The sequence below is a fragment of the Oxyura jamaicensis genome, chromosome 2 (genome assembly GCF_011077185.1).
Source record: "Oxyura jamaicensis isolate SHBP4307 breed ruddy duck chromosome 2, BPBGC_Ojam_1.0, whole genome shotgun sequence".
Lineage (NCBI taxonomy): Eukaryota > Metazoa > Chordata > Aves > Anseriformes > Anatidae > Oxyura > Oxyura jamaicensis.
The window spans coordinates 84,900,569-84,925,700 of record NC_048894.1 but is presented as its reverse complement, the minus strand read 5'-3'; the positions used below and the strand labels follow the sequence as shown (position 1 = coordinate 84,925,700).

Here is a 25,132-nt window from a genome sequence, read left to right as displayed (position 1 = left end):
ATAGCGATTTTTATTTTTTCTTTTCAAATAAGAGTATAATTTGCCTGCCATTTTTGCTTATTGTAACAATATCCTTTTTATAGGTAACTTGTGAAGGATTTCTTTTTATCTCAGGTTCTCTTCTGTGTGTTGTAGTACTACGGTATTATGGACATGAGTGGAATGTCAATGTGAGAATTATATCATGTAAATGTCTCCCTTGATTGTCTTTAGGAGTGATCCACAGAAAAATGGCTCATCTGAACTTTTGTTTAATATGTACATTAACAATAGAAATTGAAATAGAGTGGAGATTTGTAGTATCCTTTTCTACTGCCAGTGCAATTCACCATATAAGTTGCAAGACTTAAGAACTTGCTTTCTTCAAAGTTATTTTCTTGTTTTACTGCATTTCAGTGATATAAAAAGACAGGACTATTTCATTCTTGTATCAATTATGATGTTTTATATTTTCTTTTCTAGGCAGTGGCTTAAATCTGAAGACATTCAAAGAATATCACTTCTTTTCTACAATAAGACTCTGGAAAAAGAAGTAAGTTATTTTCACTGCAAGTTCACAATGGGTTCCATCTTTTCCTGATCCTAAGTGAGGCCTGTATACCTTGCTTTTGTAATACAGAGCCATGGCCACAGCACCTCCCCTGCAGTGAGAACTGCTTAAAACTTACAACTAATAATCTACCTCATTTGCAGTGGAAATGTTTTGACTATGATATTATACACTGCTTTCCTGTTGCAGGGCAATTTTGGTAGTGCTCTGCAGTTCATGAGAATTTATTGAAATTTTCAGAAGTGGTACACATAGAGGTGGGAGGAGGTTTGATGATCTAGATTTGATGTAACTGGAGCAAAGAATTCTTATTACCTACATACTCAAAAGGCATTTATCAAACTCCACCATTTCTATTTTTTTCCTTTTGCCATGTCTCAAAGACTACACCTCTAGTAATGACAGTTTTGCCATAATTTCAATTTATCATTAGTTTTCTTCATACGCACTTGATGCTCACAGTCATTCCAGGGAAACAATACCACAAATGTTATTTAAGAAAAATGCCTAACTGTCTTGGATGCAACACACTGAACATTCTTATGACTAATATGTTTTATAAAACATTTGAGACGTATGTGCAGGTGAGGTAAATGGTACTGTTTGCAGTCCTCGAAGTAATGGTCAAAATGAAAGTTTCCTCCACTTTAGGTGACTGTTGTGACCACTAGTCTAGGAAGTCAGGCCTTTTCTTCTTGTTGTTTTATGGCCTTGTGGAGTTTGAGTGTGTTTCAACATGCTGACACATTTTCAGCAGGAAGACTAGAGAGTTCCATTTTTCCCCTTCCCAATAAGCATAGGACAGCAGATAGCAAAACAGTTATGGTGTCCTTCAGGAAAGAGGTAAGTTTGACGACATCTGGCTGTATAAATGAGTGAACCTGGTAAGAGCGTGGTAGGGGAAGCATTGCCATACTGCATTTATACTGCATAACATAGGTGCAAGCATCCTCTGGGTCCCACATATGTTCCAAAGACATAATTAATCATTTTTGCAGGTGTCTTTCAGTTCAAAGCATTCGAAATAATTTTCATGTTCTTTCACAGCTCAGCAGAATAGAGTTCTTATGGCAGGCTGCCAAAGGTGTGTGTTGTATGACCTTGGCAATGCCTTCTGGTGATAAAACTTTCAAGGCTTGTTGAGGCTGTATAGAGGTGGCATAACAGAGAAGAGGCAAGACCTCGTATGGTCTCACCCAGCATTTAGAGAGAGTGCACTGAGTGGATCAAAGGTGTGCCTGGGAGCGCATTCAGATTTCAATGTGGACAGTACTAACTGATTAATTCTGAAGTAGAACTTCAGAGCAAACCACTTCAGACAATGAGGGAATCAGGACTTGGGAGAAAATCAGAAAACTAAGTTATTTGGCTATATAGATGCTCCCTGTAGGAGTCTAATCTCTTTTTGACTGTAGAATGCTATGGTGTGACACAGAACTAATTGTTCTTTTCAGATATGGCTTTTTAAGATCTTTCTTCACTGCCTTTTAATGACTCACTAGTCCAATCTTGACTTTAAAGAACTCAGTAGGAAGCTTGATTTTGATTTAAACAGCAACTTTTCAGGCCCTGCATGACCTGAAAGTACAGCAAGGTAATAAAGAAAAATAATTATTTAACCTAAGGAGTGAGTTGCCTGACTTTGTTGGGAAATGTCTGCAGAAGTGTGAAATGAGTTTACAAGTCTGTTGGAATTTTTTGAGATTTTAGCAGCAACTCAAGGTCCAAAACTTTTGGAAGAGACCATGATATAACAAACATACTCCATAGGAGGAACAACGAAGCTTCTGCAAGCATACCCATCAAGCACAGTCATATCGGTGCCTTGGAAATCAGTTAGGTATACAGCAAGAATTACTTCTAATTTCTCACAGAATTCAAAACTGAAAAAGAGCTGTTGGGTTACTAACCTGAACTTCTTCATGTTCATATAAAGTTCAGTGTGCCAGTTTGAAGGGCAGAACTTGGCACTAAGCTCAAAGACACAGCTGCATGCTTGCAGTTAGAAAGCACAGCTCACACACATTCTGTTTTATGAGATTTGTGTGTTGAGCAATTTGTGAAAATAATCTTTGATATGCATTTTTTTTTTTAAATAATCAAATCTTAGACTCTTAGACTTTGAAAAAACTTCAGTAGGGTAAGTAACTTCGCTAGACCCAGTGCTTTGGTCATTTCAAGTACTTTGTTGGTTTCAATCTTAGACATATCTGTCTCAAATAACAGAACAACTCAACTCTTCTAATAAATATTTCATTGGTTAATTTTTATATTTCCAGACATGCTAATTAGAGATTCATAAATATTTTTTTTCTGTCATGACAAAACAGATTAAACCTACTCTGTCCCAATGATATGAAGTGTTTACTACTATTAGTGGACATATAAGGCCTTTTAACACAGAGATAAAATATTTTAATTGAAGTAATAACATAACCTCATTAAATATCAGTATGATTGCTAGCTCTACTGTTGGAAAAATAAATGTTGTACAAATCTGTAGCAGTTTACACTTTGTTGCTTCATGTTCTCAGAAGTTTCCTGTATAAATGACAGTTCCAGTTTCTTACAACTGCTTCAGCCCATTCGTATTTACTAATAAATGAAAAACAATTTGGGGAATTAATGACTGAGAAATTGTGTAAGCATGGTCAGCCATTCTTAAAATAAAAGTGTTTTCACTTTTATTTTTAAATTATTTTTTTATGATGAATTTGAGATAGTTCTCAAATTCCCCTGAGAAGGGACAAGACCAAACCATTTCATGTGGCTATATAAGCTGTCCTTCAAGAGATGAGAGGATTCACTACTATGCATGGTAATCCTTGCCCCTGTGTAAGTGGATATGATAGTCATTGAACAACATGAAATTTGCTGTTGCTAAAAACAGCTTATGCATATGTGCATCTTTAAACTGGAATTTCAGTTGGGTGATGTTTTATCTGCTTTGGAAATTGTGTTCTTAACATTTACTCATTCTTTTTCCAGTATAGAGCAACTACTCTGCCTGCATTTAAGTATTATGTGACTTGTGCCTGTCTCATATTCTTCTGCATTTTTGTTGTACAGATTCTGGTATTGCCAAAGTAAGTGGTATTTAACATGTATTCATTCCTATGCTTATTTGGTTATTAAAGTAAAAATATATAGAATATATATTATATATATATATATATGTATAAGTAAGTAAAACATTTTTGAATTGTCAGATGACAGAGGTCAATTCATGGAAATGATGTTGTACAGAGAAAGTTGAGGATTTTAGGCCATGTTCAATTTTATGCTTGTTTCTAATTTTAAACACCGTCATAGCTTAGTGCCCAAATGTTGGTGTCAAATCTTCACTGATTTTAGTTTTTCTCTTTGCATTTAAAAATGTGTGATCATGAGAGTAATGAAATTCATATGTGCAAAAATGTAAAACAAACTATAAGTCTGTGAGACTACAAGTATATGTAAAATAAGAGTATTAGACTTAAAAGGGGAATGAAATGGATTGCAGAACTGGGACTGTGATTAATTAGTTGTGTCTAACATATTACTGTGATGATACTCCTCAATTCTGCATACAAACTGCATTACTATTGGTAAAGTGTCTCTTTTTAAAACTAAATATAATCAATTGAATAATTATTGCCATCAGAATTTATTTGTATGAGATGATGGGAAAAAATTGTGAGCTACTTTATACTTGCACATATAAATCAGCTTTAAATAAATGTTCTTTCTATCTGTGCATATTCTAGAAAGTCTGAGAAAAATTGAAGACAGTTCCAATAAATAAGATATTATTAAACTCCTAAAATGGAATTTTGCTGTTGATTGTTTACATAATGGGCAGTTGATATTAGTTTTATAGCAATTGCTTCCAAAGCCAACACTGTATTTTCTCTGTGATACAGTACTTCTCCAGACCTAGTATTTTCTCCTATGTAGTGCTTTTGGGAGTAGTTTTTACAACATCAATTGATTGACTAGTCTCGTGTTGTAGTACTTATATGTGAATTCAAAGCCAGAAGGAACAATGAGGTCATCATAAATTGACTTTTCATACTGCAGACTTGTTTTATAACATGTATAAAGTTTTACAGACTTCTCTTCAGATGTTATAGTGTTTTCTTTGCAAAGGTTTTCCCAACTAGTTTCTAATGTCTCGTAGACACGAGAGCTCAGCAGTATCCTGTACATGGTTCAGTCTGACTTAAGGCATTGTTACCACAAAATAAGAAATTAAAGTTGATGACTAATTTCATTTGTCCTTTTGCACAGTGAAGGTATTTTACAAGCTCTTGCTGTATTTTGATTAGTACAGGAATTTACTCAGGGAACTTTTTCATTAGTGATACAACAAAAATTAAACTTGGATTTAACTAGTGCCTTCCCATTATGGCTTATGACTGTTTTTAATGTTTTGATTTCAGTCATGAAAATGAATTTAGTTTTATTACCTTTCATATATATAGTTAGATGCTCATTTTACTGTATCCTTATTAAGTCTCTTGGACCAATTGTGTAGCTCATTAAAATGTATCAGATACTTGAAATTAGTGAACACTTGGGAACTATATTCAACTAAGGATAGTGTCCTCCAACTTGTAAAAGCATATTACATTATCTTTTTTTAACATCAGGGCAAAAGATACATATGATTTATTATTTTCATTACCAAAATGTAAATTAATTTTGGTCCTTTCATAGTTCTGCTTATTAAATTGTAAAAGTGAGAGTGTAAAATTAGATATTACCAACACAAATGGTGTTCAGCTTTAAGGGCTCTGCGAGTTAATTTAAAAGACACAGAAATGGAACTCAGAAAAGCAAGGTATTATATGGGCATCTGCAACTCTGTGGAAAAACTCTGGGGGTGTTGCAAATTAAAAAAAAAAAATCACTGGTGTACATAAGTGTATTTTTGGAAAGTAAAATTATCTTCAGTATAATTTTACCTGAGTTGCTTATTGGAGTGTATTTATTTATTGTCTTATGAAAGCATTCCGTAGTGTAATGAAAATAATACTTTTGCCTTTTTTCCCACTTTCAACCTTTATTTTAAAAATCATATAAAAATTAGATGTAGACCTTTTTTTTTTTCTGCATTATTGCACAGCTTTAAACCAGGAACTCATGTGGCTATCTACTCGTTTGTAATTAAGAAGCAATATTAACACCAGGAGCAAATGCTAGGCAGTTAGCAACTCTTGTGACAATTTGGGGTTCTTCAATTGAAAAAAAATGTTGTACACAGGCATCACAAATATAACTTAAATCAAATGGACTCAAGTGCCACAAACATAATTTCCTTCCAGGAAGGAGAAGAAAAGCAAACAACCAAGCAAACAAACAAACAAACAAAACCAAACCAAAACAAACAAACAAACAAAAAACATAATACATTATAGTTTAGTTTAAAGTTCTGTTCAGCCTTTTTCTTCTAAAAATTCTCTGAATTTTTAAATGGTGATTTAATGAAGACAGAGAGAAAAAACTGCTTCTGTCATTGGGTTTTATCGATCCACTATTCCATTAATCTGGTTTTGCAGCAGTGTAATATTATTGATTTCTGTTCAGGTACACCACCTGCTGCTTTAAAGTTGATTTGGAGATACTTTATGGTGAGTTACATCCAGGAGGTTGCAAATGCATAAGTAATACCTCCAAGATCATGAGACATTTATTGCAAGGCTGAAATTATTAATATTTTATTTTTTCCTGGGGCCTAGAGACTGATCTGGTATTTTCATAAAAAAACTTTACAAAAAGTAGGAAATGTAAATTTAAGCAAGAAACAGTGTCTTGGGCTAAAAAGTGTTGTAAGGAGTCTTTATCATGATACAGTGACCACAGATCTTGATCATTACATTTCCTCAGAACAGGCCTTTGGTGGCTTATTAGCCTCCTTTGCTTATCAGGTGACAGAAATTATCTCTGTTAATTCACGAGAATACCTACTTCTTTATTAAGAGAAAGAGGAGAAAGAGTCAACTGACGTGAAATTGATAGTGTTGTTTTTTGAAATTCAGACTGCTAAACTGATGGAAATACCTTTCTATTGACCAGTAGATACTTGTGCTATTTGAGTAGGGATTTTGTTTGGGTCAACATATAAGGTTCTTTCCAAGTTGCTATTAAGGTTCTTTCCAAGTTGCTATTTTCAGGAAATTATGTCCCTTTGTCCTGAATCATTCCAAGCTAACAGTCACTTTGTTCAAGCCCTGGAAGATGGTTAGGCCTTAATATGGTATTTCCAATCAGACACAAATGAATTTCTTGAGAGAAAAGGAGGTACTTATAATCTTCATCTGAAGGCAGATGTGTAAAATTTGAGACATTATAAAAGAAAAAAAAGACACCATCACTGGCTATTTCTGCTGTATCTGATTAAAAAAAAAAAAAAAAATGGGCAAACAAAAACAAATGAAGTTCACTTATGATTTTTTATTAATAAAGAAATGGTCGTGCAGTTAGTCTGCATAGTCATTGTTAGTCTGCATAGTCATAGTTAGTCTGCATAGTCATCAAGGGCATCAGCCAAATCAAAAAAGAAATGGCTACTCTTAGACACCAAAAAAAGTCTGAAATCATTACTGTCTTGTATAATTGTCATTTGTAGTAATTGCTTCATTATGATTCTATCACCTCAAGAGAATTTATGGTCAAACAGTTGGAAACGTGAATGTTAATTTCAGGGGAAGCTAAGGAAATTTGTTATGTCCTGGTAAGGTTCACGTAGAATAGGTCACATATTTTCCTGAAGGTTACAGAAGTGTAGAAAGAATACATTCTCTTCTCAATTTTTCAATATCTTCATAATGAATCTTTATTTTTCAATAAAAATGTTACCAATAAGAGAGATAAGTATGTGTAATTACATTTTTTTTTCCAATCTCATACTGTCTCATAAAAATTAATTATTCAAAACAGATTTGTACTGATGAAACCAGAAAAATATGGAAAGATAATAAATTACTTAGACTTGGAACTATCTAAAGCCTCGGAAGGTCTTCTGTGACTTCCCCAATTTTAGACTCTGTCCCGCAGTAGGTTATTGTCAAGGCTTGTCCCAAATGTTCCAGCAAGGTGTAGAGAACAGTCCTTTCAGAAATGAGGGCATTCCTTGGAACATAAGAAGAAGCAGGTGAAAAATCAACAGAGTTATGGGATCCCAAGTACTCTTCTGACAAAGTAGTTCACCTACCTCTGTCAATGCAACGCATTTGGTGACTTCATATGATGACTCTGCACAATAAAGGCAAGATTAGTTTACTGTAAAAACCTGTACAGTTTTTGTAATATTCCAGTGAGAAAAAGTAAGTGCTTGTTGGTGCACTTTCTGAATATAGGCTTATTTATACTTAATTTTTAGTGTTTTGCTTCCCATTATAACATCTTCATCCCATGTCACTCCTTCTAGGAGCAACATGAACTCTTTCAGTTCAGCCCAAATGAAACACAAGTCCTGCTGTTCTCAGAAAAGAAGGGGATGTGGGGAGCAAAAAAGCTTACAACTATTTTTAACTTGTACTCACCTCTCTGGATTCTAAGCCACCATTTTTCCTTCTCCCTGTCCTCAGTCCTTTTCTTTGTCCCAATAATTAAGAGTCTAGTTCACCTTGCCATGTGTTTTTTTTCTTGTGCCACCCTGCTAACATCAACCAGTGACAATTCATTTAAAACAGCTACAAAGACTCCTGTTCTTGTCTGTTGCCCCAGGATTCAGTACTCTGCATAAGCTTATGTGTTAATTTTATTTCCTTTGGTCTCAAATTTCTCTCAGTAACATCTTCTTGCCTTCTACAAGGATGCACTCCAAACAGCTCACAAGCCCGTTCTTGGGCCGAATCATTTCCTAAGGTGTGCAACTTCCTTTTCAGTATCCTTTGCATCAAAGAAAGCATAGCAGTAGTTTGAAATGCAGGAACAGTTACCTGCATCTTACTGAAGGACAGATATGATGAGAAGTGCTTATGCACATATAAAAAAGACTGTCTGATAACTGTATTCATTCTCTTTCACCTCTTCTGTTGCTTGCTGGGTTTTAAATTCCTACGGGTAGAAAGAAACTAGTTTTATGTATGTTGATGTACAACTTAATGTCTTAGTCTTGATGAGAAATTCTCAGAGAACATGTATTCAAAAGCAATAATGATTTTCGAATAATTTCTAAAGGAAACATAATTTGAAGGTGAATATATGTCGTGAACTACCAGTTGTTTGTTATTCACCAGCTGTTCACATTAACCCAAAAAATGGTGAATGCTATAAAAGGTTCTCTGTAGGACTGGAAGTGAAGCTCATAAATTGCTTTTAATGACAGCAATAAAGCATCAAATTGGTTTGTGAAGTTACTCTTTTTTTTTTTTTTCCCCCAAAAATAGTTTATATAACAGTGTTGTTAAAACAGATCTTTTTTTTTTCCCAATATTTGTACATAATCCAAGGAGTTCTACTCCTAAATTTTTAATATTATAGTTTCTAAAAATATATATATTTGAATTCATGTCATTTCTAAAGAACTCAGATGTATCTTTTCATTAATAATATATTTTAACTCTGAATCATAGGTTTATGGGGGAGCTAACTTAAAATGTATTTATTTCTGGAAAAAACAAGGGATATAAAGTTTATTTCAAAATCATAATGCCAATATTTCTAGCAAAAAAAAAAAAAAAGTTTGCTAAAATAAGATACTTGCTGGGGCTAAAAGTAGCTGAGAGATACTTTTAAATTTTACAAAAATGCCAAATCTGTGGTTAAAGCTGAAAGCAGATACTCAGGTGAGGGGCTTCATGACAATGCCTGGTTCTCTTCCTTGAACAACTCAGTTGGTCTAGAGCTTCTCATCTCCTCTTGGCATGCATTAAATGTAATTAGGTCCGACTGCATCTTTCCCTAGGCAGCCATGCTAAGTAGCTCTCATATAGTTCCTGGCGGAGCACTTATGCTCTGCTGTGGTATTCATATCGAGAGATTGCCACATCTGCAGCATGCACGCATGCACAGATTGTTTCTGCATCCCTTTTTCTGTTTACTGAGTCCTGGCACTATTTTGGCTAGATGCTATTTTGGCTAGACTTTTCTATTTATAGTGTGTAAGAAAAGGATTATTTAGAATAGTGAGTAAGGATGATTTCAGGAAGCATGTAGATTTACCTGAGCAGCCTGCTCTAAGGAACCTGCTTTGGCAGGGGGGTTGGACCCGATGATCTCTTGAGGTCCCTTCCAGCCCCTACAATTCTGTGATTCTGTGATTATTCAGTTGTTTTATTTGGCTGTGCTTTTTAATTATTATTATTTTAAATCTGTTCTTTTTTCTTTTTTTTCATGGTGTTTAGTCTTCCTTCCTATCATGCTGCCTGTCCTCGGATACTTCAGAATCGACTGGCCAGCCAGTCAAATTTGATACAAAATATTTTCAGAGGTGTTAAGTTCCTGCTCATTCATGAAATTAGGGACCTTGTTGACAGAGACTGCAGTTATCACAGATAAGACAGATGCCACAGGCTCTAGCTCCAAGACACTGAAAAATGGACATCATTGCTCCCTGCTATTGCTTTTCCTACCTTTAAGGGAAAGGTACACTACCATGACAAAATGATTTTGTAAATCTAGCAGGCTCTCACTGTTATAAAACCAACTACAAAAAATACAGCAGTAATGTTATTAAACAGAGCCTTTTAAAAGGAAACAAATAAAACACAACCTTGGTGCTGTTAATTCACTCTGCCATTTAAATTATTTACATTAAAATTAGTATTTTCCCACGATAATAATTTTGCAAAGTTGGAGATAAAACCAAAGCAAGTATTCTTTGAGGAAAAAAATAAAAATAAAAACAAAACAAAACTCAGTGGTGTTATTTTGACAGCTCTTTTTTTATATGTGAGGGATCAAAATGGCAGGAAAAAGGCCTGTCATTCTGGTAAGAATTGAAATGGTTCTGTGGTTTTCGCATTTGAAAATTGCAACTTGCATGTGGTATCTTTTTGTATTATTATCTGCATTATAAACAAATAAATGTCATGCTACAAATGTGTAACCAAGAAATTAATACATGTTTTCTTATTTCTTGTAGAACATCTATTCTTGGAATTTCATTTGGGGCTGCATTTCTCTTGCTTTCCTTCATTTTGTTTATCTGCTTTGCTGGACAGCTTTTGGTAGGTATTGAAGGAAAATTAATCCAGTAGTTTATAGCTTCTTTTAAATGACATCTCCAGATTTTCCCTAGTCACTCTGCCTTTACAGAATACCAATTTATTGAGAAAGACTTGCATCCTCATGCCTCTAAGAACATTGTTTTGTCCACACTAGCTTACTGTAAAATGTACTCAGTTATTTGAAAAACGGAAAATGCCAGTGCAGTAATTACCTTTTTCCCCCATTATGCTGAATCTTCTGGAAGGTCTGCATTATCATTTGATTGGTTTCATTTTCTAAATCATTTTTTGCTGTTGTGCTTGCAGGAGCTGATATGTCTTATAAGTGCTTTAATTTTGGGGACTGCATTATTTGTTTATTTTAAAGTATTGCAGTATCGTATTTTCTGAGCTTAGAGAGTATTTCACAGTAATGATTTAAGCTGATTTATAAGATTTTTGTAGTAAAATTTGTAGTAAAAAAAAAGTACTGATTTTGCTCTTGAGAGGTACAGGTGTTATTTTAATGACTATTAGTGAACAGTGAGCATATTAAAATGCTCAGTTTGAGAATTCAAGATTTGGCATATAATCTAGAATAAAATTATTTGTATACTTGTTTATCAAGCGTTCCATAATTATGCAGTTTGCTTTTTCTTTTTTTTAAGGTCAGTTTATTTCTTACTTGCAACTGTTTTTATTGTGTCACGTAAATGACTTACTACATCACAACAGAAAACCTTTCTGCTTTTTTCAATTTTTTTAACCTTTTGAAACAGAGCACTGAATTATTTCCACAAACCTCAGACATATGAGTCAAAATTAATGAAATGCTATTTCTATTTTGTGTCCAAACATTGACTGCAGTTAAATAGCAGTATACTAAACTGATGTACCAAGTCTTAAATTAGAAATGTTACATGGTTGTTGAGCCTGGAGCAGAGAAATCTTGGCGGTGATCTTTTCAGTCTCTCTAAATACCTGATGGCGGTAGTGTCCACTGGCAGGGCAAGAGGCAATGTGCACAATTTAAAACACATCTGAATACAAGAGGAAACTTTCTTATGGTGAGGGTTGTCCAACACTGGAATAGGGAAGACACAAAGTCTTGTGCCATTGGTTCTGTCAATGTGACCCATGTTGCCAGAGGCAGTTAAATGAAAGATTCAGCTTTCCACGCTCCAGGTAACTAAAGGGATATGCATTGCTACTATCTGTGAAGGCTCTGGTGCAGTTAATCCCCAGTTCTTCTTCACCATCTTTGCATTTTTCACAAGTTCCCATGAATAAAGCCGAGAGAAAGAACTTTTATATAAAAACAAAACATGCACATGCATGTTTTTTTGCACATGCAATTATGTCACATGCAGTAAAACATCAAGGAAAGGTGGCCTGGCAGTTGAAGCAAGAAACAGAGGATGCAGGATTTTATAATTTCTTCCTCTTCCCCTTGTGAGGCTTGTAATTAACCAGAATATGTTTTTTAAGAAAATGTAATTAATCTGCATTTCAGTTTTCTTTCCTATAAGGTAGGGATAGTGCCACTGCTCAGGAATTATTATGAGGTATAAATGTATCAGTATTTTTAAACGTTTTTAAATCCTTGGAGTGAGGTCCTAGAGGTATTGTTATTAGTTAATAGCAAAGGTTAGCAATCAAGAATGACATTACATGAAACCATTTGTTATTGACATAACAGGAAAATGATGGAGTCAAGAGTAATGCTGTTGAATAATGAAATGGGAAAAAAATCCTTCATGGTAAAGCCAGTCTTTTTGTATAGGATAAAAAGATGTCTGTGAACTGGTATCATGGAGTATTGGGATGTAAACTTTCCTGGAGATTTGATCAATTAATCTAGCATAGGAGGAATGCAAACATATTTTTTCTGCTATTAATTAGATAGCTAAGCAAATTTACCAGTTCAGAGTCGAGGATACCTGCCACGTGGATATTTTCTAGCACTTTCTTCAATGCTTTTTTCCCTATGTTTCATATACTTCTCAGAAATGGAGACCTTTTCCATTCGTGTTGACTTGTAAGATGCTATGTTGTAACCTACATAGCTTGAAGAGAAGCTATTTATGTCTTTATGAGTTCAGCTGCTCTAATGCAGAAGCTATGCTAAGAAGCCTTTCAGCAAGTAAGCTATGACCATAGTTACTGCAACACTGTCTTTCCTTCACTAGCATGGAGAGAGCTCTGTAAGGTGGATGAGAGGCAGAAACTAGTAACTGAAGAGTTAGTAGGTCTATCTTTCCTGTCCTCTTTGTGAGATCTCTTCTTTCATGGCAAAATCCAAGTATAGTTTTGCAGCTTTAGCCTCAGTCTCATCCTGTTATGTTTCAGTACCATTTCCATTGCAGTATCAGACTCACAATTGTAAATGCTTTCTTTCTAGAAGGAAAAGTATGAAATTGTCAAGCCAACAAGTGTTAATATCTGGGTTTCAGCATTCTACTGCCAGTGTTTCGAGAAATCAAGCTTTATTATCCTAATCCTGACTTTTTTATTTTTTTTCCCAGTGTGAGTTTTTCACATATCTTTTTCTTAAGGGATACATTTTGGATTCCCTTCCAGAAAGCATAATCTAAATGTAGATGTGCTTTTGTGTATACACACCTGCACATAATTGCAGTTAAGAATTGCCAAATACATCTCTTTTTAAAATGCACGAAAAAAGAGCAGAGTTTTCTGGCCTGACTGACTGTAACAAATGAACTCTGATGGGGTAGCCCCAGCTAAGGGTCAGGCAGCCACCCAGCTGCTTGCTCATTCTACCTCCTCCGTGGGATGGGGGAGAAAATAGGATAATACAGCTTCTGTATCAAGATAAAGGTAGGGAGATTTTTTACCAATTACTGTTGTAAACAAAACAGTATTGACTTGGGGAAAATGAGTTTAATTTATTGCTAAATAATATATTTTTTTAAAGTAGTAAGAAACAATGACAGATGATAAAACCACACCTTTCCTCCCCCCTCCCAAAACCTCACCTTCACTCCGTACTCATCTACCCTAGAATCACAGAATGGTTTGTGTTGGAAAGGACCTTAAAGATCGCCCAGTTCCAAGCCCCTGCCATGGGCAGGGACACCTCCCACCAGACCAGGTTGCCCAAAGCCCCACCCAGCCTGGCTTTGAACACCTCCAGGGATGGGGCATCCACAGCTTCTTTTGAACTTGCAGTATTAAGTATTTTTATGGCTGTTAAAAGATTCATAGAGTGGGACCTGTAGTGCTGGCAAGACCAGCAAAATCTCAGTTCATGTTGGGACATCTGGCTGTCACTACATTATACACTTGTCTCAATACTTTGACACTTCACCCTCTCAGTCTCTATGGATCGTGAATGACTGTCATCACTGCAGAGTAAGGCATGCAAAAATCAACTTTGAACAAGCTCGTCTGTTTGATTTTAATTTCATAGGTAAATGAAAAAAAAAATCCACCCTGTAATGCTAAAATTACTATTTAAATTAAATTCTTCCAGAATTTAATTACAATATTATAAGAAGAGATTTTTGCTCAGTCTTTCACTTTGAGTTTATTATTAGTTGATTTTACTGTTCAGCAGCGCTGCAGCACAGTCCAGCTTGATCTTTTATGGAGTAATAATATCAGTGATTAAATAAGAATAGAAATGTTCCCATCAAACAGTGTGGTACAGTGGTAGCACAAATAACAAGGTTACAGAATTGCAGATCATGTCTTTTATACATGTAAGGCAGTATCAATCTTGGGCAAACTGACTGAGTGCTGCAACGTCTGAGAATTCTCACAGAAACTGTTTGTCCATAGACATTAAAACTTCATAAATGCTAGCTAAAATTGGCATAAGTCCTGAAACATGAAATGGATTTGTACCTTTTGTATTGTAATTACTTCTTTGTCCCTATGCATCTACTTCTTTTTTTTTTCTTTTTCTTTTTTTTTTTTCTTAAGACCGTTAATATCTTTAGTCTTAAAGACCCTTTTTGGCATATATTTTCATAGTTAAAATGTAGGATATTCTTTTTTTTTAAATAATTTTGAATGTTGGCTTTCCATTTTCCTTGAGAGGTTGCCTTTCCAAATACTATAGATAGAGAGAGGACAGTGACTGTACTTTAGCTCATAAGTGTACTGTGTCTCTTCTCCTTGAAGTATAGAAAAGTTGAGTTCATAGAGTGAGTGCAAAATGCGTAAGACCTAGTAACTGTTCAATGTGTTTTACCTCCTGATGTGAATGCAGGGAAGCAGAGACCTCATTACCCAAATGATGTATTGGAAAATGTAATTCAATCCATTGGAGAAACGCAGTAAGCAAGTAAGGCAAAGATCTCTGTGGTAGCTGATATAGCCCTGCCAAATAGCTAGTTTCAGGCAGATGCAATTTGTGTAGTGGTTCAAGTACTTTCTCAAAAAAACTGTTTGTATTACTTGCATTCACTTAATTGGTACCACATAATCTTCCTGCTAGTTATTTTCTGTTAATGTGGAATGGCTTTTTGTTACATACATTTATATCCTGCAAAACTACTTACCTACTTCAGCTGACAAGGGAGAACATCTGAACATGTTTATAGTCTCTCTTAAATAAGCCATTGGACCATAGAATTAGCATAACACAATGCTAATAAAACATCGGAAAATAATTGGCTCCACAATTAAGAAAAATGATCTGATTTGAGGTCACAAGAGGATTTAACAAAATGCAACCAGTATGTGAGCAGCACTGTCCCTTCTAGAAAAGAGCATGTTGTTTGTTAGCTGCATTACACCACACCCCTATATAAAGAGTGATACACAAACTTTAGCTTCTGTATTTTACTCTAAAGCGATTGGCCCTGGTCAGTCAGACAGGCTGTGTACACTCAAGATATTTAGAAGATTATTTATTCCTGTCTGCAAGGACAGTAATATCAGCACAAGCACTACTTGGAAATTATTTTCTCAACCTGGAACCTTACCTCTGAAGTGAATGTTTTTCTTACGCAGAAAGAAATGAAAGATCGAGGCCCTTCAGTTCCACTATTCAATAGTTACGTCTTCGCTTGTAAATTAAGATTAAAGACTGATGGGGGAAGGCAGGGAAGACCCAGAGAGGCACTTTGGCAGCTACAGCAGAGTCCATGAAAGAGAGTCACCAAACCTAGAAGTCATTTTGATGAATCTCTAGCACAGGCACTGCAATGGCAAATCCATCATCATTAAGAAAGGTACTGTGTTGAGACTTCTCAGGGAAATATCCTAGCCAGCAAACTGGAGAGATTGAACTGAGTTACATCCCATCCTTTTGATGATAGATGGGCCCCTGGTGTGATGCTAAGAGGGAAGGACGGGACTTGATTTGCTACAATCCTTCATGGTTCCAGGATTATGTGATTCAAGGACCATACATTCCCACTGCCTCTTTATTAGCGTTGAAGTTTGTACCAGTTACCTGTACTTGGTATGAGCAGTACATGCACAGAGAGCTAATTGCTGGAGGGCCTGGTTCCACGCTGAAAGTGGGATGCTCTCATTGACAACCTGGTGCTCGCCTCCAGCGCTCCACAACCCCAAAGCTCCACCAGGAGGGAAGCTGCTTTGGGCACACCCATGGTATCCATCAGTGCTCGCTGGAAGACTCCCAAGTGTGGGTGGAAGACACCACACAAAAGAAGAACCAGTTGTGCACCCTAAATCGCTAACGTAGATGTACCCTATGTCTCCAGGAATGCAAGTGCTGTGGAGCCACGGAGAGCATTTCTGAGCCTTGTTGTCAGAATTTCAGTGTTTCCAGTCACTGTCTTAAAGGATAATTCTACTTTTCAACTGTGTAGGAATGGGTTAATAAGTAAATACTCCAGGTAGTAGAATGTACCATTCACCACTCCTTCCTCTACCTCAGTGCCCTGGGCACTGTATTTAAAAAGGTGTTCAGGTTTGTTCTTTCTCCAAAGCCAGTGGCTCTTTAAATATTTCATATGAAGTAGAAAAGCTTTGACAGGAGAGATTCAAAATGTCTTACCTTGAAATAGCATATAGTACAGTGACTCTATACATTTCTGAATGAGAAAAATATCACAGGAGGTACCAGCACTGAACTCTGACTACCTAAAGGCATATTTATATGGCTCAATGCAGTGTTTTTTCCTTTGAATGTGGTTGTTGAATTGAAGCTCACAGCCATTTTAGTGTGACCCTTTGTGAAAGATAATAAACACTCCAAAGGATGGTGAAATTAAAAATACAAAACTGACTTTAGTGTTTGCTGTTAGCTCTTTGTGCAGGATTCTAGCTTTAGTTAAACCAGTTACATACAATATTTTGTAGGATTCTAAATGCCTGACTTAGATTTAAAGGTTCCACCACAGAGTTCAAAAGTTTGGTGTTACAGTACTCATTTTAAACGTCCTTTAGTTCTTTTAATCAGCAGTAAGACCATTAAAAAGTACTTAAAGTATAAGCTTGTGTCTTTTTCAAAAATCATCCCTCTGCACTCTTAGATTAGTGTATTCACTCTCAACCAGTCAGTCAGTTCCTTGGATCTGAACTTTGATCTTTTCTTCCAAGTCTGAGTGAAAAGAATTCTGTGAAAAAAAAAATCTGAATTCTGAGGCTTTTTGTTTCTCTTGATCCATTCTTTGCAACATCAGTATTAGTAAAATAATAAGGTGTATTTGAATGCAGAATGAAAAGAACAATAATAGAACTACAGAAAATATGATTCACTGGCTTTCTGTAAATAAAGGTCTTCAGTCAAATGTTCTAACCTCTGCTAGCATGTGAAGGAGAAGTGTGACAGCTCTTGCGACATTGTCTTTCATCTACGACACAGCTGTCACAATTAATTCTCGCACCAATTCCTTGCTCTCACTCAGAAAGACGGCATTCATTTTATTAAATGCTGAAGTAGGTTTCTGTGTGTGGAAAGAAAACAGAGGATACATTTTAATTAGTTGAATATTCAAAATAAGTTATTAGTCACTATCATGCTGAGCTGTCATATCAGATTTAACATGTTCAGATGAAAAGGTAATACATTAGTCACCTTTCATACTACAAATACCTATTATTTCTAGTTCATAAATGATAAACACTGAACCATATTCTGCCAGCTCCACTTAGAATAAACAGAGCAGCTAATGCTACTGGGATATGATGTTTTACCCTTCTCTCATGCTTTCTAGAAATAATTACTTTCTTCCTTTCATCTTATTCTCCATTTTCTTATGAAATATGAAAATGAGGCATAATATTTACAAAAAGCGTTTGATGTGGGGTCAGAATCAGTAAAACAAACCTGCATAGATCTGACAGAGCTATTAGGAATCTGAATTTAATGATCACCCCCCCATTCCAGTTCTGTCGCCAGGAGTTGTTCCCTAAATTTTCTGCAGCACTGAATTGTAGCAATTGTACGCTGTATGGACTGGATATAGATTGCTCAAATTACAAGTGAAATAAAGTTCAGCAAATCTGTTAATTTATACACAAAATCCATAGTGTTTTCTTTTTCCAATAAATTTCTTCTAAAAATTTTAAAATTTTCATTGTGAACCACGTTTTTGTCATAGATTTTCCTTTCACTAGCTTCATTGGTTTAACCTATGTAGGCTGCTATCTTTGCTATTCCAGATACCTGTCACCTACGTAACAAACCAGGTGGGCACACAGATGTACCAAACACACACTGGTACTTCCCCTGCAGAACTCAGGGCTCTGCATTGAGCAGCCTATCGGGAAATGTTTCCCCGAGTTCTTTTGGTGTGTTTCTGTTTTACAGGTGGAAATAACTATCTACAACTTCATTTTTGAGTTGCAATCTAACAACACTCACATTTTCTTCCGGTCAGATGCAGCAATATCTGTAATTTTAGCAATAGCAGCTAGAAGAATGGAATCTCTCAATTGACTAATCATACTGGCTGAATGATATATTGTTACCTGAAATACTTAATTTTTCTTCACAACTTTTCTTAGTAATAAACTTGCCCAGTGAACATAAAAATCTTTTGAACATAAAAATCTTTTTTCTTTAAAAAAAAAAGGAAGCAGAAAAATAGGTTTTTAAAGAAATGTACAAAATCAGTCCAATTCATTCCTCATTGCTTAAAATACGTTAACACATTTGAGCAATATTGATCAAGAGTCTTGAAAACCAAAGAAATCTAGAATTATTACATGAAATTTTGGTAGAGAATTTACAGAAGTCTGTTCAAAAGTGTACAGGTATAAGTCTAGCAGTTAAGCAGTCCTTGTCAATAAATGCAATTCTCAGGATAGATAAGAAATCTCTGTAATTCTGTGCTGTAGTTTTTTCAAAGATTACTTCTGAAAAATGAGGAAAGTTCAAATGTAGTAATTAGAAGCATTGGTGTTAAAGTAGGAAAGTCTGAGAAGTCTCCATCATTTGACATCTGCCTGGGGATTGGGAGGGAATTCTTTTGAGAATACTGTCTGTTTACGGCAAAAACTTTTGTATTCAGTGAAAGAATTACTGGATGAAGTCTATCCTATGGCCTATGAACATGAGCGTGCTTGTGGATTATAGTCAGGGTTTGCTGTCTTCCACTAGAAAGATTAATGCTGCCTACATTCTTGAACCTTTGCAATTCTACCCTTGTTTATAGTAATTAAATATACTAGAGCTATATTTGTTTTCTCTTTTTAAACCCGTTGTGCTTAGCAATGTAGCAAGAAAGCATCAGCTTCACTGTTGTGGATCCTGAAATCATCTGGAATAATTGCAAACCGTCCTTGGCCACGGATCACTCTTACATTGACAACCACTGCAATAATATTAACTATGGCTGTGTTCAACATGGTAAGCAAAAATTTTTTTAAAGATGTTTTTGTTGGTTTAGTATCTGTTTAGATAATATTTCGGATTTATGTCCCATATCCTAGGTGATAATAATTACCAGAGACAGAAATGTAAAGCAGAGCAACAGAAAACATGCTATATAATGAGGACCTCTTTCTGTGCAAGAGCTAAGCTTATTAAAGAAAAATGTAATTTAGAAGGAATAAAAGGTAGTTAAATCCTAAGTTTGAATTGTTTCAATTCCCTTGCTTATCTGTCCATTGCTTAGAAAAACAGAGTAGTGCTCAAAAGATGTAGTATGTCCTCACGGGATGTGTGGAAGACTTTGTGCAAAAGAAACCAAGTTTTATTCTGGTTTGTGATGCTCCTCATTCTTTCCACAAAATCATCGTAATGTATACATTATTGAATTTCATGTGATTGTCTTTTTATTTGAAAAAGTAAAAAAATCAAAGGTACATCAAAGCTGCAGAAGTACTGGACTGAAATTTTGTTAGAAATTACCTCTACTGTAGTTTTTTCTACTTGTGCTTTACTTTTCTCTCATAATAGGGAAAATCCATGTAATTCTATTATCCTTTTGTAACTATAACAAATCTGAAGTAAATCTGCCATTAGTCTGCATAGAGCAAGAATCTTAATGACCTTGTTTGTTCTGAAGTATGTGTTGTTAAATGGCATGAGCACTATATGGGATCAGAAAACTGTTTGTTTTGTCCTGTGGGCTGAACCTAATGCTATTCATACAGAATCAGGAAATTGTTCCAGCTCAGTTTTACATCTGCAAAATGGGAACTGTAATACTTATTTTGGTAATGTTTTCAAACATTACAAACATCAGTGCATAGGTATTAGCCACATTTCAAGTCAATGAGATTTGCACTTCAGTGCTTTTGAAATTGCAACTCTAGCATTTCCTTGAGTTCCTGGTACTTCTTGTTGCTTGAAGTTCATAAAGAACTTGAAGATTGGTAATATGTACACTTTCATATTTTTTTTCCTGTAACATTTCAGGGGACCCTTAGTCAATCATTTGTTACAGTAAGTACTAAACCTGTCAGAATGATGTAATGATATAATGTGGGCTTTTAAATGTGGACACTTGACATTTGTGGTAGAGGTTTACCTCAGTTCTTCTCTATTAAACGATCCTAATCTTGCTTTTGTTGGCTTTCTTTTCAGGAGATATTTTTCTTACTTTCTCATCCATTTTTAAAGAGAGAAGATAGACTCAAAAACAATTATGTGTTTAGGAATTTAAAATTCAGCTAATTTAATTTTATATATAAAGTTCATAGAGAAAGACTCAAAGAAGCAGTGACTGGAAGATGAGAAATTAGGCTAAATTTCAACAGTGAAGACAGTTAGCAATGAGAGAAAGTTGTTCAGAAAAATTATTGATACTCCATCGCTTCTTGTTTTCAGCTCAAGACTATATGCCTTTATGAAAGTTTAAACAAGGAAATGTTAACTGGGAATGCTACAGGACGAAACATAGAGATGGTGTGGCTTGTAAAATTGAGGTCAGATTAGACAGTTTCTCCTATTTTGAACTAAATTAAAGAAATGTATACAAAGAAATTCAATAACCTACTTGATGGTAAACTATATTTTGAGTTAGAGGTCATGCAAGCATATGGTTATTTTAAAATTTTAAAAAGTTAAAAAGTGCAAAAGAAGATACAGTCAGCAACTGTTCTTTCCTTAGACTGAAATTCTACTACTGTGTACAGTTTGCTGAAAATTTGGCCTTCAACTAGTAAAAGATATGTTAGCAAAAAAGCAGTAGTTCACTACATCACTTTTAGGAAAATGTTTTTAATTTTATTGGTTCAAGTCCATTTTTATGTGGACTGAATGTTACAATGAAACTTAATATGCTGTATTTTAAAGTCTTTGTGCCTTATCAGTAATAACTGCACTATTACAAATAATCATGTTCCATGATATTCATGAGATGATAATTTTAAGTACAATTCCCACCTTGAAACTAAACCTTAATAGTTTGACTAGCAAAAATGACTTTAAATGTGATTGTGAAATTTGCATTTCCTTAATATTAATAGCAAATTGTGGGAGAGACTCAGAAGTATCATTATTATATCTCCAAGCAACATGTACTTAATAGCAGAGTCCATTAACTGCATTTATTTCCATGAACTCTTTCAGTAGGAAAAGGCAAAATGTAGCCATTAAGATTTAATGGAGATAAAAAGTGTCTAACCATCCCACACCTAATAAATCATAATTAAGACCAAAATGTCAAATAAAACTCAATCTTTATGGTCAAGGGACATTAGAATAGAGTGGGGCTGCAATTTGATTTCAAATGAGCTGTTTTAGCAGACATCTGAATGTAGTCTTAAGGGGGTATATAGTCATGATCAGTGGAGTGAAGTTAAAAACAGCTAATGTGACACAAAGTATCGAGTACCTCTTAGCTACAGGCAGAGGATGACTAATGCTGCCTCCATTGAGCGTTAGATTTGGTGCCATATATAAAATAGAACAGTAATCAATGGCTGAGGAAGACTCTTTTTATGATGTTGACCTGCATTACAGGGAACATGAGGAAATATATTGCAGGGAACAATACAGACACCGCAGAGCAACAGCAGGACGGTGTGACTGCCGTGGGTCGATTTGTGGGAGCTGAATGCATGGCTGTAGACGATACATCAGATGATTATGCCCCATCACACTGGTGTTTGTGTGATCTGGGGGAATGTGGTTTGCTGAAAGATCCGTGGAATAGCACTTTGTTTCAGTGACTTCTGCATCAAATGCATGAATGAATCCTGGTACAGCAACGGGATCTCAGGGCTGTAGTGTCTCAGGAAGGTGCCCTAACTACCAGCATGCAGAGTCGGGATGTTACTTGCTTTTCTGTCTTTCATCCAGTGAATTTTGAACTACTGCAGTATTTTCTCTTAAAAAACCTTGTCTTTCAAAATACAAAGATTGACAGGTTTGAGTATTTGCTCCATTGTTTAACTCATGTCTGTAAGCACAGGAGCAACCATTGGCCATATATTGTTTTCCCTCTACCTATGGCTGTGTTTTAACAATGACAAATAATTGAGCAAACTTGCTTCTATTCTCATAGTACAAAGTTGGTTTCTTTAATACACCTTTTGGTGTAGCTAACTCTGTTAATACAGTTGCTGACCTCGCTCAGTGCTATATTTTAAATAAGCAAGGTTTTCTGGCAGATTCATTCTGATTACATGTCCCTCCAGTGCCCAACACATTGGAGACCTTGCTTTGGAGGGTGCCTGATATATTCCTTTAAAGAATAAATGGACACTGCCTAGAGGTTGATCTGGCCTAGGAGCTGTGGGGAGAAAAGGTAATGCCCTGCTGGAGTTATGTCACTTAAGTGGTGCATGCAGGGCTTCACCACAAAGCTGTTCCACCTTACAGGCAGAATTTAAGAACTTTTAAAAAATCAGTATCAGTCTAGGCACAGTGGACTAGCAGAGATACAACAGTTCTGGTGTCTTGCAACTCGGCAGGGAGAGAGAGAGGCATGCTGTTACACATTCATTCGCTCCACAAATGAACTGACATAAAGAGAAAACAGCACACCTGACGGTATCTGAGTCTGTAAAGGCATAGCAGGCTCCTTGCCTTTCTTATGGAGTGCTCCTGGGACCTTTGAAGAAGGCAGTTGCTTGCCAATGCCTCTGTATAGAGGCTGGGACCTGAATACACAGAGATGCTTAAATAGGTATGCCTTTTTTCTTGACACACGAGCTTCTGTATGAAATAAAATTATGGAACAACTTCAGTAAGTATTTAGCATTCCAGGAGCTCCAAAGGCTTCTGCTTATAAGTTCATGACGAAGAGGAATGCTAGCAGAATTTGGGATTCTCCATATTATTATTTTTTATTTTTTTTTTGCCATTCCTGTGGGGATCTGGTGACTCAGCTGCTGGACCAACTGGCATTTTCAAATGAAGTGGTGATACGTGTTTTGAGCAGAAGTTCTCTCGAGCCATGTGGATATTTGTAGAGTTGGTAGAAAAAGAAGAAATGAACAAGAGAAGTCCTGCAGGTTTGCCTCAGAGCTTCAAACAAAAGAGTGATGCTGCATCATTAATTCATTTTTCTGTTTGTTTTAAGGAAAACGCAAATCTTCTAGTTCAACCAGTAATACCAGGCATGAGTGCTTCTGCCATACTTTAAAAGTATGCTTTTCTCACTCTATCTTTGCTGAACAAGAGAATAGACATGGACTTTGTTTACAACAGTATTATAAAAGCTGTAGATCATTATGTCTTGAGAAAATTGCATAGCTCTTATGTAATGGCAGAAAAATAATTTAAAGTAGAGCGGCATATTCATATGAGGTAAGGACATAGTGGGGAGAGAGAAGGAGAATGACAAAGATCTTTTTATACTTTTCTTTATAGTTCTCACATGTCCACTTCCAGTGTAATTTTGTTTAATAAAGAAGAGAAAATAGTGACGGGGTCAAATTAAACTTAAGCTGTAAATTTAGATGTGCTGTCAGACCTTTGTTTTTGCTGCTTAAGTATTTCAATTGATTAAGTACATCTCTGCTCTGGAACTGCTGATCCTGGAGAAGCTCCTTCATGCACAGCTTACCTTTGTTCTTTGTTCTTGCTGGCCTGCAAAACCACTTTTCTTACGGTTCTGATTTGCACAGAAACTGATTGTAACATTTGTCCTCACAGATGGATGCAGCATGACATCATGCTACTGCAGGTTTGTGACCACAGTTGGACTAACTGGTAGATACTCAGATCAATTAATTTTACATCTTCTTCACCATATGATTCAGTAGGTCAATGCAGGCCTATTTCCCACCTCTCTCCCTCCTGCCCACCTGTCTCAGGGCCAACCCATTCACACAGTAACTCTTAAAAGTTTACACATCTTACTTTTTATTCCATAATTGTTTAATTCAGAGTGCATTTTGATTAGTGCACTCTAATACTAAATTCTGCCACCTTTCCTTCTTCTTAATAGGATGCTATTTTATGTGCATTAACCTGGAAATCAGCAAGCCTACTTGCTTAGTAAGGTGAGATACAACCCATTCAACTTGGCCATGTTTACAGACTATCAGACCACATTCGTTGTGAAGCCTTGGTTCTGGTGCCTGGTGGATTATGCGGAAGTGTTTAAAGTACCTTGGTGAAAAGGTTGACCTTGTTTTTAGTAAGAAAATGAATGTGTTAGTCTTGTGCAGATTCCTGGTTAGATAACAAGAGAGATGCACTAACATACTTATTCTGTGATCAGGGGAGGATCTTTTACCACATGGTTCCTATTGAAAGACATAGCAGCACAGCAGGTATTTTCATCATGTGAGACAAAAAATTCACAACTGAAGATTGAAGATTATACAAACACAAGAGAAGAAAAAGCTGCTAAAATATATGAAGTTAAAATGAAAATTTAATGGTAGTGTGCTCAGATGTTCCCTGCCAAACATTGGTATTCATAAAAAATATTGCTTTCATTTGAGTCATTTGAGTAGGTGTGACTGCTTAGTAGGACTGAGCTGTCTCTTACAAAAAAATACTATGTTGAAGAACAATATATATCTCCAAAGCGTGATACCAGATGTAGATAACTGATGAGAGACAAGAAAGACAAGTACAAACACATCATTCAGAAAT

The 25,132-nt window shown here is 35.7% G+C and overlaps 1 protein-coding gene across 2 annotated transcripts in view; it reads left to right on the top strand.

The window, feature by feature from the left end:
- The window catches only part of ADCY2 (adenylate cyclase 2), a 205,666-nt gene that overhangs the window by 146,539 nt on the left and 33,995 nt on the right, over positions 1–25,132 (top strand). The window contains exons 13-16 of one of the 2 annotated variants that reach the window (XM_035319663.1): positions 463–532; positions 3,539–3,636; positions 10,623–10,707; positions 19,343–19,480. In XM_035319663.1, the coding sequence (XP_035175554.1) occupies positions 463–532; positions 3,539–3,636; positions 10,623–10,707; positions 19,343–19,480 (391 nt within the window). The remainder of the gene's footprint in view (positions 1–462; positions 533–3,538; positions 3,637–10,622; positions 10,708–19,342; positions 19,481–25,132) is intronic. The other variant, XM_035319664.1, reaches the window with a different exon arrangement.